The sequence below is a fragment of the Leptodactylus fuscus genome, chromosome 7 (genome assembly GCF_031893055.1).
Source record: "Leptodactylus fuscus isolate aLepFus1 chromosome 7, aLepFus1.hap2, whole genome shotgun sequence".
Taxonomy (NCBI): domain Eukaryota; kingdom Metazoa; phylum Chordata; class Amphibia; order Anura; family Leptodactylidae; genus Leptodactylus; species Leptodactylus fuscus.
Window position 1 is genome coordinate 6,795,259 of NC_134271.1, and position 15,570 is coordinate 6,810,828.

Consider the following 15,570-nt stretch of genomic DNA (forward strand, 5'->3'; position numbering starts at 1 on the left):
TTACAAAGAGTACATCAAATGGATAAAAGTTTGGATATCAAAATGAAGATTTGATCCAAATGATATAATGCTCTGAATGTGCAAATGTCCGTTGTTTTTTGTTGTTGGTTTTTTTTTTTGTGCGGTCCTTCCCAATGTTATCGGTGCACAGTTGCTGTGCAGAGAAGTCTTTTTGTTTTATTATTATATCCCAAGACAGTTCTCAGTTTTTGTTTTTTATAAAATACTGCTGAACATCCAACTGTTCTCCATAAAGTCATTGGTTAAATTAACACGGTTTTTACTGTAGTCTTGGCCAGTACTGAGACATGTCAGGTTCACTGCCGGGTACTTGTACTGGGACTGACACTCCAGGGGAAATGAGACCTGAAACAAAAAAAACAAAAAAAATCCAAAAAGTTTACGTTATAATCTCAGATGGCTTCACGTCGCGGTTTTAGCATCACAATACACAAGTCATGCACTTTGTGGCTTTAGGACGTTCGTAGGATCTGGGCATTGAGATGCAGGGCTGGATTCCGAGCATGCATTGTCTACAATGTGATTATTTTCATTATTATCCACATGGCTATGGACAGTAGGGCTGCACGGGTGCAGACGCCGCTTGGTGTATGAATGTGTGGCTATCCCGTTCAGGAGTGGCTGTGTATGAGGAGTGAGAGAGGGTGGTAAATAATGGATGCCTACCTGTAGAAGTTGTACCAGAGGTGCCCATTGATTGGCTGTTCATGTGTGTCTGCATGTGGGGAGGTGTGTATGTATCATAGCTCCGCCCATTCACAGATGGACTTGTGGGCAGCATGCATGAGTAGGAGGAGGTCTGGCTGGGTACAGGGGGCTGGAAGAAGAAAGAAAAGCAATATTACTGCTCAGTGCCATCTGTGATGTAGAAACACAATCACTGCACCTCCTGTATCCAACATCTGCCCAGTGCATTAAAGTGTGTCTGTATGTATGTGCCTACACAGGTCATGGCAACTGCGGGTAAACTACACCTCCAACATTGGCCGGCCATTAAGGGAAATGGAGTTTACCAACAGTCCAAATGCAGATCACCAGATTGTAGGGGCATGCACCTCACTAGATCAAAGGACAACGAGAGAGAAAGGACCGGAAGACGTTGTGGGAATATTAGCACCCAGAAGAGGAGAACCTAATCATTTCTGACCCTATCCATACATAATGTCATGATGTGAGGTCTCCGCTTACCAAGAAACATACAATAGTTCAGAGAGAACCGGGGCCCATGTATGTCAGCAGATATAGATCATCCAGTATGAAAATATTTGTATTCACATGTCACCAAATTTAGGCACACATCCATTCAACTAGTGGTCAGGCCGAATGAAAAGATCACTACAGGGTTTGTAGGAGATTAGAAAAACATGGCTGCCTCCATGGCATCAAATTTGTCTGATATAGATCAGAAGGGGTGCTATGTCTCCTTAATCCGTAAATGAGTCCTCCTTGATGGACAAAAGGAAGACTTGCTCTAACGCCACCTTCTGGAAGGTAACTCCTTATAGATCAATGCTTGAAATCTAGTGGTGTGGGTTTAGAGCCAAGCCAGAAGATCTCCTCCAAAAGGAAGCGAGACCCATCTGCAGACCAAAGTTTTGGGGGTTATACACGTGTGTCAGAGGGGGTACTATATATTTCACCATTAGGGATCTGTCTGTTCAGGCCACCTTGCAGTTTGTAGGGTCTTCTAGACCACACATGCCCTGCTAAGCATTCTGGGAGAAGAATATGCAAAATAGTCCTCCTTGGTGGAAAAAGAAGAACTTGCTGTAGTGCCCCCCCCCCCCTTTTTGGAAAGTAGCTCCCTATAGATCATTGCCTGGTTTTCCTGAAACTTAGTGACATGATCTGGGATGAAAGACCAAAAGGAAAGAGAGCCGTCCGTAAACAGCTGTTTTGGGGTTATTGTCCATCACCAGTGCAAAGCCGGTCAGAAGGGGGCTACTTTAGAGATTGTATGCAGGGTCTTATAGACCATACATGACCTGCTAAGGATTCTGGGAAAACTGTATGCAAATTGATCTTCCTTGGTGGAAAAAAATGGAAACCTGCTCACAGAATTGAACCTACATCACCCTAGATATCTGGTGAATCGAGCCGAGGTGCTAGGACTATAACACACACAGTAAATGGGCCTAAATTAGGAATCGAGAAAGTAATGGGGGAAGAAATCGGTGTAAATTCCGAATTTAGTTTTTTGGGCACAAACTGAATATTTTGGAATCTCCTTTATACTTTATTGAATGGATGTGTTGAATAAATTGGAAACAAGTTTGGTAATCTAGAAGACAATTCTGTGTTGTGTCGTAATAACCCATTGGTGGTGGCTCCAATACGTCCTAGCTGTTTGGTGCACAGTTTATGATTATTATTAATCATCCTGATTGTGTTATCGTTGTGTATCGGCTTCTGATTATCAGATAGGTACAAGACTATACTCACTTGCATAGGAAGGTTATTTGCCATGGTGAAGCTAGGCATAGGCGGCAGCGCGCTGTACGTGTTTGTTAGAGCTGTATCTGTTCTTCCCAACATAGAACCTGATGTGAACGATGACACTACAGGAGAGAGAGGGAGATGAAGGTTATTATCATGTTTTAGGACTTCTGGCTACCGTTACGTTCCTCACATCGTGATGTTCCCTATGTCACATGTTGTCCATTGGTTACCTACATTGGCAATTTTTTGTTTGATTTTTGCAACTGTATTTGTAGAGGTTTCCGGAACATAAACTTTACGGGCCAGATTATGGTCTAATGGTACGGAAACTTTAATGCCTTAAACTTACGGATTGTAGGAGAACAGGGTGGGGGAGTTACGCTAGTCCTGCCGCTGCTACCATTAGTAATATTTCCATTACGGTTTCCTTAGTTGAACACAAAATTTGGAAAATTTAGCTGCAATACTAAAATGTACACCAAATTATTATTTTGCCCGTTCTACAACTTTCTTGGGCAAATCTTACCCCAAATTATTATTTTGCCCATTCTACAACTTTCTTGGGCAAATCTTAGACTAGTTTGGGGGGGGGGGGTTTGGTAATGGCAAGGTCTTGGTAATATTCTGTGGCCTTTCGAGGATTCTAGAGTCCAGGCCAAGAGTTCGGATTGGGAAGAATTTTTCCAATTTAAGATGGACTTTTGAGACAACATTTGGATAAATTTGGATAAAAGTAGATTTGGATAAATCCACTTTGAGTAGACCCTCCTTGTGTACTGACCTGGAGTAGTTGGCTGTGGGATTGGCTGGTAGACACTAGTGCTGAAACTACTACTGATAGGAATGTGACTCGGCGTGTTACTGGCTTGCCGTCTCTGGTTCCGTAGCTTTTCTTCTCGTCTCCATTTTGCTCGTCGATTTGAGAACCATACCTGGTGAGTAGAGGAGATCCATTGAGCAATCCATGATCGACCATCATACATCGTAAAAAGCCCTAAATTGTCTCAATAAATTGGAATATTTCATCGGATTTAGCGCCGGAAAGATCCAACGATTTACTGAAGACGGAAGATGTCTCTATGGGTTACATAAGGCCATTCATTCTCGGCATTGTGGGATCTATAAATAAGACTATACATTGAGTGGCCCCGTATACCTGCGTGACTGTTGTGCTTGAACATAAATGTGATGCATCTTACATGGGGGGGGTCAAACATCTTATTTAATTACATAGTAACAGTTACCTGTATCCTAGCTTCTGGCAAATCTATTTTGGCAGCTAATCTTTCTCTGGCAAACACATCAGGATAATGGGTTCGCTCAAATTCTGCAAGCATACAAATGAACAGGTTAGTTAAGAGAAATGCACAGGTTTCATTATCAAAGCTGTTAAACATCTCCAATTAGAGGATGAGATCTTCTGCCCCCTGTTCTGGGGGAGGGGGGGGTCTCCTCCGAGAGAGGAGTGACTGTGTACTCGGCAATCGGATTCTACGCTTATATAACCAGTCATTTGGAAACAAATTATGATGTATGGGGGAGGGGTGTTTGTTGTGTTTTTTTCTAGATTTGTGACGCAATTGTGGTGCATTATAATGGCCGGTACCTTTTTCTAGAGCTTCTATTTGTTCCTGGGTAAATGAAGTTCTGTTCCTTTGAAGTTTCCTTTTCAACTGAAGCCTCATTTGTGCTTCATCGGAGTCTTCGCCATTAGAACTGATGGAGTTGGTGTTTTCCGCACCTCCTTCTTGCTGTGGGCATCCGTCTAGGATAGAACGGGCAAATTAAACTCGTGAAAGTTCCCAAATTCAGTGAGTTGCAGTTTTATTTCGTTTTTAAAAATAATTTAATTTTCCAGTGGATTTTGCACTTTAAGAAAGTATGCAAACTAGGAATTGTCCTGTGGCCTGTAAATAGCTCCCTATGGACTGTTGGGTTTTATCAATGTGAGTCAATACCCCCCAACTGCCTACAATACTCCCCAACTACTTACAATACGCCCAACTACTTACAATACGCCCAACTACTTACAATATGCCCAACTAATACCCCCAACTACTTACAATACCCCCCAACTGCTTACAATACCCCCAACTACTTACAATATGCCCAACTACTTACAATATGCCCAACTAATACCCCCAACTACTTACAATACCCCCCCAACTGCTTACAATACCCCCAACTACTTACAACACCCCCAACTACTTACAACACCCCCAACTACTTACAATACGCCCAACTACTAACTTACAATACGCCCAACTACTTACGATACCCCAGCTACTTACAAACCCCCAATTACTTACAATACGCCTAACTACTTACAATACCCCCAACTACTTACAATACCCCCAACTACTTACAATATGCCCAACTAATACCCCCAACTACTTACAATACCCCCCAACTGCTTACAATACCCCCAACTACTTACAACACCCCCAACTACTTACAATACCCCCCAACTGCTTACAATACCCCCAACTACTTACAACACCCCCAACTACTTACAACACCCCCAACTACTTACAATACCCCCAACTACTTACAATACGTACAACTACTTACGATTTCCCCAACTACTTACGATACCCCCAGCTACTTACAAAACCCCCAATTACTTACAATACCCCCAACTACTTACAATACCCCCAACTACTTACAATATCCCCAACTACTTACGATCCCCCAAGTACTTACAATACCCTCAAGTACTTACAATACACCCACCTACTTAAGATACCACCAACTACTTACGATACCCCCCAACTATTATACCCCACATACTTATGAAACCCCAACTACTTATTATACCCCACCTACTTACGAAACCCCAACTACTTACAAAACTCAAACTACTTACGATGCGCCTAACTACTTACAATACCCTCAAGTACTTACAATTAGAGATGAGCGAGTACTGTTCGGATCAGCCGATCCGAACAGCACGCTCGCATAAAAATGAATGGACGTAGCCGGCACGCGGGGGGTTAAGCGGCCGGCCGACGTCAAAGCGGAAGTACCAGGTGCATCCATTCATTTCTATGGAGCGTGCTGTTCGGATCGGCTGATCCCAACAGTACTCGCTCATCTCTACTTACAATACAACCAACTTACGATACCCCCAACTACTACACTGCGTTGAGCAACCAATTTTTCATCTCACAGTTATCTAAGCCCAGGTTAAACCTTCGCACACATTGTGAATTATTACCAATGTTTTAGAAAAAGTAGAGACACCAAAATCAGTCAAATTAAACACAAAAAGTTCTCTTGCTCAGGTAACAACCGTTTCGCCCGATTAACAATTCCTCTACCAAAAATCTCTATAATCAGCGATTGTAATCAATTAACCGTTAATAGCTTTTGCCGAAAATGTGATTAAGAACTGAAGCGAAGCTTATAATCTCCGAAAGAAATATTTATCTCCTGTTCTTTTTTATACATATATATTTGAATTGCGCACAGTCAATTTCATGTTTAAAGGTTCTGAATTTAGAAGTGCGCGCATTGTTCTACAATTTTATTCAACCATTGTACGAGTGTGCGATTCCCTGACACCTATTACAGTGAACAGTTGTAATTATATCATCACTAAGAACAGCCTATAATTGCAGAAAATGGAATTTTATATTTAGATAAAGGGACTGTCCATTCTTTGTAATATGGCGCACCAGAAAAGCGGGATTTCTGCAAAAAATAGAAAATAAAATACTGTGTATTTTTTTTTTTTTTTATGATATAGAAAACTTTATAATATTTATGGCGACTATATGACTTCATGGCGGCGCATGACAAAAAAAAAAAAATCATAAAAATACCTGTATTTAACCTACTGTAATAGGTTTTCAGCCCGGGGCACCTATGTCACCCCAGCTAAATTAAAAAAAAAAAAAAAAAAAAATTCTATTGCCTTTTTTATTATCACCACTATTGTTATGTCTTTTCTTAGAATTATTATCTGTGTGTGGGGTTTTTGGGTTTATTCTGGGGTTTTTTGGTGTAATGGGGTACAGAGAATTTTTGAGATTTTTCCAAGAAAAAAAAAAAAAAAAAAGATCCTTATTCCTCGAAAGAATTTAGACTTTTGTAACGGAATATTGTGCGTTTTTCTCGCGTGATTTTTGAGCAGTGGTATAATCTACAAATAATTTGTATAACATTAATAGGGTGCAGGGAATTTTTGGGATCCATCCAAAGCAAAAGGAAAAAATTACGGATCCTTATTCCTTGAAATATTTTGTACCTTATATTATGGGATTGTTATCTACTGTATGGGGGGTTTTTGACTGGTGATCTAAAACAAATCTGTAAATACATTAATGGGGTACAGAGAATTTTTGGGATTTTTCCAAGAAAGAAAAAAAAATACTGATACCTTATTCCTTGAAAGAATTTTTTTTTCCCTATCAGTATGTCTTTTGTAGAATGGGAGGAAATCCATGCACACACAGGGAGAACATACAAACTCCTTGCAGATGTTGTTCATGGCGGGATTCAAACCCAGGACTCCAGCGCTGCAAGGCTGCAGTTGCCCCCTTCCTTAAAAGAATTTATACTTTCTGTAATGAAATTTTGTGGGTTTTTCTTGTGTGATTTTTGAGCGGTAGTATGATCTAGAAATAATTTGTAAAACATTAATGGGGTGCAGGAAATTTTTGGGATCCATCCAGAGCCGAAGAAAAATAAAATACAGACCCTTATTCCTTGAAATATTTTGTACCTTCTGTAATGACCTATGGGATTGTCATCTATGGTTTGGTTGTTTTTTTTTTGGAGGGGGGGTTGAGTGGTGTAATGATCTACAAATAATTTGTAAAAATAATAATGAGGTGCAGGAAATTTTGGGGATCCATCCAAATCAGAAGAAAAAAAAATACAGACCCTTATTCCTTGAAATATTTTGTACCTTCTGAAATGACGTATGGCATTGCCATCTATGGAGGTGAGGGGCTACAGTGGTGTAATGATCTACAAACAATTTGTAAAAAATTAATGGGGTGCAGAAAATTTTTGGGATCCTTCGAAAGCAAAAGGAAAAAAAAATACTGATCCTTATTCCTTGAAATATTTGGTACCTTCAGTAATGACATATGGGATTGTCATTTATTGGGGGGGGGGGGGGTTTGCAGTGGTGTAATGATTTACAAATAATTTGTAAAAAATTAATGGGGTGCAGAAAATGTTGGGGATCCATCGAAAGCAAAGGGGAAAAAAATACTGATCCTTATTCCTTGAAATATTTGGTACCTTCAGCAATGACATGTGAGATTGTCATCTATTGGGGGGGGTTGTTTGTCTAAAACAAATCTGGAAATACATTAATGGGGTACATTGAAATTTTGGGATCTTTCCAAAGAAAACCCTAAAATGATTGACCCTAATTCCTCGAAAGAATTTGTATTTTCTGTAATGATATATTATGGGATTGTCATCTATGGGGGGGGGGTTGTTTGTCTAAAACAAATCTGGAAATACATTAATGGGGTACATTGAAATTTTGGGATCTTTCCAAAGAAAACCCTAAAATGATTGACCCTAATTCCTCGAAAGAATTAGCATTTTCTGCAATGAAATATTGCGGGATTGTCATCTGTGTGTTTTTCTCTTGTCGATTTTTTTTTCCCGAGCGGTGTAATGATCTAGAACTAATCTGTAAATACATTAATGGGGTGCAGGGAATTTCTGGGATCTTTCCAAAGAAGAAGAAGAAGAAAAAAAAACGGATTGACCCTTATTCCTGGAAAGAATTTGTACCTTCTGTAATTAAATATTGTGGGAATTAACATCAGAGGAATATCCTAACACAATGGGGCTTCCTTCAAAGGGTTAAGAGAATTGTGACAGATTCTGGTGGGTTCTTTTCAAACACTTTGAAATGTTTTAAAACCCCAACATTCCCTTCCATTTAAATCTAGGGATTCATCTACAGTGAGGACCATATGGACGTTTGTAGACCTATTGAGATGACCACCAACACATGAATAGAATTGGAGCTGCTTTTCAAGCGTGCACAATGGCAGCGGAGTAAGAGAAACTATTAAACACTCGGGCTAGGGGGATTGGCAAACTTCCGTGGGTAGAATTTTGAGGACACAATCGGGACGTAGAACAAAAGGATTCTCTTGAATCTCGCAGTGATCTACATTGTATCACAAGGGGTCCAGTCAACAGACTGTTAGGCAAGTATGTTAACCTTTAGGCGCCGCCATCATTAATCACTGTCCTCGGGCCGGCCCTTCTCAAAGCTATATAGGATTTTTGTGTGTGTGTGTGACTTTCTATAGGACCAGAAGAAGACAAAAAAAACACCTAAACGTGTCAATGGGATAACTCCGTACACTCCGGCTATTTACTCAGCAAAGGGACGGAAAAGTACTCAGTTAAGATTAGAGAAGCTTCAACTCACATATTATCACACAAGTGTCCATCTATGTGTCTTAAGTGTCCTGCTACTAATGTCTCAAGTGTCTTTGCCCCGATCCTCTCCCAATGGTAACTTTATGACTTTATAAGGCCCAAAAACACCATAAAAAATAACCTGGGGTGGACTGATTTTTTTCCTTTTTTTTATTATTATTTATTTCAATTTTTTTATTGGCGATGGTATATACAATAAAATTTCAAATTTTTTATATAAATACATTGAATTCTAAAATTTAAATAAAATATTGAAATAAAAATCGGGCATAAAATTGTCTTCTGATGTTGCCATTTTTGTTCTGATACTTCTATGTACACGGGGATAGTTTGCATATACAAATACAGTGGGGCCCAATGGGCGCAGGACATCAGAAGATCTGGTCCCCTAATATATCAGGCACACCCATGAGATATAAGAATGGAGAGCTATAAAACTACAGCGAGAAAACGGCCATAAGCTATAACATGTTGGGCCGAGCGAGGTGCAAAACAGGGGATGTGCAGGACATTTGGTGCAAGATCGATCCTTGGGCCAAACATATGTCACAATATCGCCCATCTGGACCAGAAAACTGGCATAAGACGGATCATAAATTTGTCCCAGGTTGGTTATTTTTATTGTCCCCTAGATGTCCAGGAACTTTATAAGGCCATGTATGCTGGACATGTACAGTCGCCCCCACAATAGGGTCTACTAGAGGACGCTAATGTCCTCATATATGGAACATGGCGTAGTCATCATGGTGGCAGACATACTTGTACACTTCCTTTCCATTGTACCAACCATTGCAGACTCTTCAGTCCAACCCATGTCAGCCTGTAGGCTGCTATCAGAGAGCAATAGAGTGCATGCAAAGTCACTGTAATGAGGATAGAGGATAGACTGCGGGTGTAGAGTTCCTGTGCGGTGTCTTACAGTGGTTTATACCAATGACATACATGGAACAGTGAAAATCAAAAAGGAGCGCCCTGTTACTGACTGTTATGGGACATAGTGGCCCATGGTTGTCACCTTTTCACCAGTATCTTCCCATGTTCTCCCCGGAGAGAGGATAGTCATGACCCAGTCTATAGCAAAGAGGAATATGGCCAACATACACTAGGCCACCCCCAGCAGTGACATGGGCTGCCTCTATGTCAGAGGAAGACGAGATGTAGCAGAGCTGAATGTGTCACTCACTCTATTGTATTATAATAAGTTCTACCTCTGTAAGTAATTCAGACTACATGACAAACTCCAATTGTAGGCACCTATACATAGTATATACACAACGTACATATGTGAGTTTGCAGATGTAGTAGATCTGTCACATGGCACAATTCATGATGATATTCTCTTAATCTGGAATACTACCAGACTGTTCAGACAATGTTATGTAATCTCAAGGTGTCAGATGACAGAGTCGGCTCTGCTATGTCTGTGCGAGTGTATTTACTATACTGCAGAGGTCTGATGGCTGAAATATTCAGTTTCCTACAAGACCATACAGACAATGCAGGAGACCATATATAAAGATAATGGCCCAGACAGGGGCTGATGCCGGATGATAAATCGTAAGGGGGAGGGGGGGTATCGCTAGACTGGCTATGTAATAGTCGGCTTACTATAAGAATTTTACATCAACATTTTGATACAATTGATGTGCACTTTGTTACATTTAAGCCACATCCCCTTTTCCGTGAAGTCACACCCACATGTCTAACAAGTCAGAATAATTGTAGCTAAAACTAGAGGCGCTGAAATATACAATTAAGACACAACTTATTTACTCCAAAGTAAAACTGCAACAATGTCTGCAATAGGAAACTGCAACAAAGGCTGCAATAGGAAACTGCAACAATCTCTGCAATAGGAAAACTGCATCAATCTCTGCAATAGGAAAACTGCAACAATCACTGCAATAGGAAAACTGCAACAATATCTGCAATAGGAAAACTGCAACAATGTCTGCAATAGGAAAACTGCAACAATGTCAGCAATAGGAAAACTGCAACAATGTCTGCAATAGGAAAACTGCAACAATGTCTCCAATAGGAAACGGCAACAATGTCTGCAATAGGAATACTGCAACAATGTCTGCAATAGGAAATGGCAAATGTCTGCAATAGGAAAACTGCAACAATGTCTCCAATAGGAAACGGCAACAATGTCTCCAATAGGAAACGGCAACAATGTCTCCAATAGGAAAACTGCAACAATGTCTGCAATAGGAAACGGCAACAATGTCTCCAATAGGAAACGGCAACAATGTCTCCAATAGGAAACTGCAACAATGTCTCCAATAGGAAAACTGCAACAATGTCTGCAATAGGAAAACTGCAACAATGTCTACAATAGGAAACGGCAACAATGTCTGCAATAGGAAACGGCAACAATGTCTGCAATAGGAAACTGCAACAATGTCTGCAATAGGAAACTGCAACAATGTCTCCAATAGGAAACTGCAACAATGTCTGCAATAGGAAACTGCAACAATGTCTGCAAAAGGAAACTGCAACAATGTCTGCAATAGGAAAACTGCAACAATGTCTGCAATAGGAAAACTGCAACAATGTCTGCAATAGGAAACTGCAACAATGTCTGCAATAGGAAACTGCAACAATGTCTGCAATAGGAAACTGCAACAATGTCTGCAATAGGAAAACTGCAACAATGTCTCCAATAGGAAACTGCAACAATGTCTGCAATAGGAAAACTGCAACAATGTCTGCAATAGGAAAACTGCAACAATGTCTGCAATAGGAAACGACAACAATGTCTGCAATAGGAAAACCAACAATGTCTCCAATAGGAAACTGCAACAATGTCTCCAATAGGAAACTGCAACAATATCTGCAATAGGAAACTGCAACAATGTCTGCAAAAGGAAACTGCAACAATGTCTGCAATAGGAAAACTGCAACAATGTCTGCAATAGGAAACAACAACAATGTCTGCAATAGGAAAACCAACAATGTCTGCAATAGGAAAACTGCAACAATGTCTGCAATAGGAAACTGCAACAATGTCTGCAATAGGAAAACTGCAACAATGTCTCCAATAGGAAACTGCAACAATGTCTCCAATAGGAAAACTGCAACAATGTCTGCAATAGGAAAACTGCAACAATCTCTGCAATAGGAAACGACAACAATGTCTGCAATAGGAAAACCAACAATGTCTGCAATAGGAAAACTGCAACAATGTCTCCAATAGGAAACTGCAACAATGTCTGCAATAGGAAAACCAACAATGTCTGCAATAGGAAAACTGCAACAATGTCTGCAATAGGAAACTGCAACAATGTCTGCAATAGGAAAACTGCAACAATGTCTCCAATAGGAAAACTGCAACAATGTCTGCAATAGGAAAACTGCAACAATGTCTGCAATAGGAAACGGCGACAATGTCTGCAATAGGAAAACCAACAATGTCTGCAATAGGAAAACTGCAACAATGTCTCCAATAGGAAAACTGCAACAATGTCTGCAATAGGAAACGGCAACAATGTCTGCAATAGGAAAACCAACAATGTCTGCAATAGGAAAACTGCAACAATCTCTGCAATAGGAAACTGCAACAATGTTTCCAATAGGAAACTGCAAGAATGTCTGCAATAGGAAACTGCAACAATGTCTGCAATAGGAAAACTGCAACAATGTCTGCAATAGGAAAACTGCAACAATGTATATAGGCACTTACTAAAATGCTGAAAGATATCATTTATACAACTATCTATTAACAATAGGTGCTAATTTATAAGCCATATATTACACAGATATATTAAACACATTACAATGGGTACTATATACAATGACCTACATATCTATGTATCACACATGTATAGACAGCACTTTGTCCCTGTTCTCACACATGGAGAGACGTATTCTGTCACAATGCACGCGCCTTACACGCTGTATTTCTGTATACTTTGGATCCTGACATGATACATATTACTCCACAATGCAGCTTTATGGAACTTTAAGTTGTCATTAAAATGTTGCCCCCCTCTTAAAATGAGAAATCTCCTTTAATTTGTGGGACGTCCCCTGCAGATAATGGCATGTGAGTATTGTCGCAGGATCCATGCGACACATTGCTGTATAGTCTTATACGTCGCCCCCTCCAGCGCCCGCTCATATAGAGTTACATATACGTGACACTCAATTAAGATATCTGGTTTAAGGTCTGTATAGAAAGGAGTCGGAGAGTGAAGGGATAATCCATAGAAGGACTGGGGCCAGTGCGCGCCACTATTATCCCGCAGCCCCAGCAGCTGACGCGCCGGCCTGTGCATGTGTCATCTATGGGATTTACTCCTTGGAAGAAGACACAGGAGAGAAAGACTCTGGGAAATAAGACTCATTCCTGAGTTTCTTAGTGTCTGAACCAGTGAGGCGGAAACCCAGTAAGATCAGACAGTAACTCGGCAGCTTCCAGGGAGCGCACAACATGGCGCCTCGGTGCACTGGGGGGAAAATGGCTGAATCCTAAACACGAGCTTTATAGTCTTATCAGAGGGGGGAAAGTTACAAAAGTGTCTGAGGCGTCAGGAAAGAGCTGCCGAATTCTCTACTCGCACCGAGCGGCCTCTTTTATGTCTATTATGGAGAACTGTGCGTGCGGGGTGGTGGTCATATGGGGAACATATTTGTGCCCTGCGAGGCCTCAGCCAGCCCTCTGCTCCCTCAGTAATGGCCTCTTATAGAGAAGGAGCGTCCTGAGCAAGGAGAGGACATCAGCCCGAGACAAAAGTGACAGACACAGCCATATACTCAGCTTATAAGATAGATAGATAGATAGATAGATAGATAGATAGATAGATAGATAGATAGAAGATAGATAGATAGATAGATAGGAGATAGATAGATAGATAGATAGATAGATAGGAGATAGATAGATAGATAGATAGATAGATAGATAGATAGATAGATAGATAGGAGATAGATAGATAGGAGATAGATAGATAGATAGATAGATAGATAGATAGATAGATAGATAGATAGATAGATAGATAGAGATAGGAGATAGATAGATAGATAGGAGATAGATAGATAGATAGATAGATAGATAGATAGATAGATAGATAGATAGATAGATAGATAGATAGATAGATAGGAGATAGATAGATAGAGATAGGAGATAGATAGATAGATAGATAGATAGATAGATAGATAGATAGATAGATAGATAGATAGATAGGAGATAGATAGATAGATAGATAGATAGATAGATAGGAGATAGATAGATAGGAGATAGATAGATAGATGTACTAACAATTTGCTTTTTTCTATTTTTATCAGGATGAAGTTGTTTTGCAGCCAAGTAAGTAGTAACAATGACTAATAGTAACTTTATGTCCCAGTCAGCTGCACCAGACGACAACCTCTGCTCTGCTACATCCATATAGAGAATACATTATGTGATAGATAGATAGATAGATAGATAGATAGATAGATAGATAGGAGATAGATAGATAGATAGATAGATAGATAGATAGATAGATAGATAGGAGATAGATAGATAGATAGATAGATAGATAGATAGGAGATAGATAGATAGATAGATAGATAGATAGATAGATAATAGATAGATAGATAGATAGATAGATAGATAGGAGATAGATAGATAGATAGATAGATAGATAGATAGATAGATAATAGATAGATAGGAGATAGATAGATAGATAGATAGATAGATAGATAGATGATAGATAGATAGATAGATAGATAGGAGATAGATAGATAGATAGATAGATAGATAGGTAGGAGATAGATAGATAGATAGATAGATAGATAGATAGATAGATAGATGTATTGATTACGTCTGCCATAAGCTGCATTGTGTTTGGCCTGACCCGTATCTTTTTGGCTCCCCAGTAAATTTTCATTTTGGGATAAATCGTTACTTTTGAGGGCTCTAGAACTTTTGTTGTAAGAAGATTCTAAAGTTGATCCAATGACCTCGGCTGATCTTGTGACCATGAGATGGAGGGACCCGGCAGCCTCATTCATGGCAATGAGAAGGGACATTAAGTGACACATAATATAAGGATCAGCAGTGATGGAGTCATCGGGGGAGGGGGGAGCCCCACTTTCCCATCTTAGCCCCCTTCTTCTTATATTGTTTTTCTAATTGGCAAGCGGAGACGTATCGTGTCCAAGGGTCTCCTGTGAAACATTTCTACAGCTGCCCCTCCAACTAGACGCTTTATTCATGTCTCCTTAATGAGAAACAAAACGATCTCTAATGAGCAATTACATCGCCACAGAATTCTTCTTCCCATAACTAATTCTTCTGTGTGACAGAAACATCTATTGTGGCAGATACTGGGCATATTCCTTCTACAGGGTTCTGCCACCTTGTCTGGAATCATGCGCCAAGACAATGCTGCGCCACATCTACCATGGAGGAGCCCTCGGCCAAGGATTGTTACCCCCTCACCTATTACACTCCTTGGGGAATTAGTCCGCCATCTATTAGATTGCAACAAACCAACATTCGCCCATGAAGCCATCGCCTTATCAATACAGATGTAGCAGAGCCGAGTTTGTATCAGGTGTCTTGAGATATAGTGAGACGATATTAAAGTTTTATTGAATGACCAACTCAGCTCTGCTACATCGGACAAAATCATCTGCAATGACCGAGTGCATCATACTAGTACATTACAACAACACTACACCGCGCACCAGTAGTGCAGC

At 40.1% G+C, this 15,570-nt stretch overlaps 1 protein-coding gene across 8 annotated transcripts in view; it reads right to left on the reverse strand.

The window, feature by feature from the left end:
• Nucleotides 1–206: 206 nt before the first annotated feature.
• PAX6 (paired box 6) overlaps nt 207–15,570 on the reverse strand; it is a 33,762-nt gene continuing 18,398 nt past the window's right edge. For 5 of the 8 annotated variants that reach the window (XM_075280872.1, XM_075280871.1, XM_075280874.1 and 2 more), the window contains 6 exons: nt 4,067–4,225; nt 3,705–3,787; nt 3,242–3,392; nt 2,464–2,579; nt 688–838; nt 207–366 (listed from right to left, as the gene is read on the reverse strand). In XM_075280872.1, the coding sequence (XP_075136973.1) occupies nt 281–366; nt 688–838; nt 2,464–2,579; nt 3,242–3,392; nt 3,705–3,787; nt 4,067–4,225 (746 nt within the window). In that variant the 3' untranslated portion in view covers nt 207–280. The remainder of the gene's footprint in view (nt 367–687; nt 839–2,463; nt 2,580–3,241; nt 3,393–3,704; nt 3,788–4,066; nt 4,226–15,570) is intronic. The other 3 variants (XM_075280876.1, XM_075280878.1, XM_075280875.1) reach the window with 1 other exon arrangement.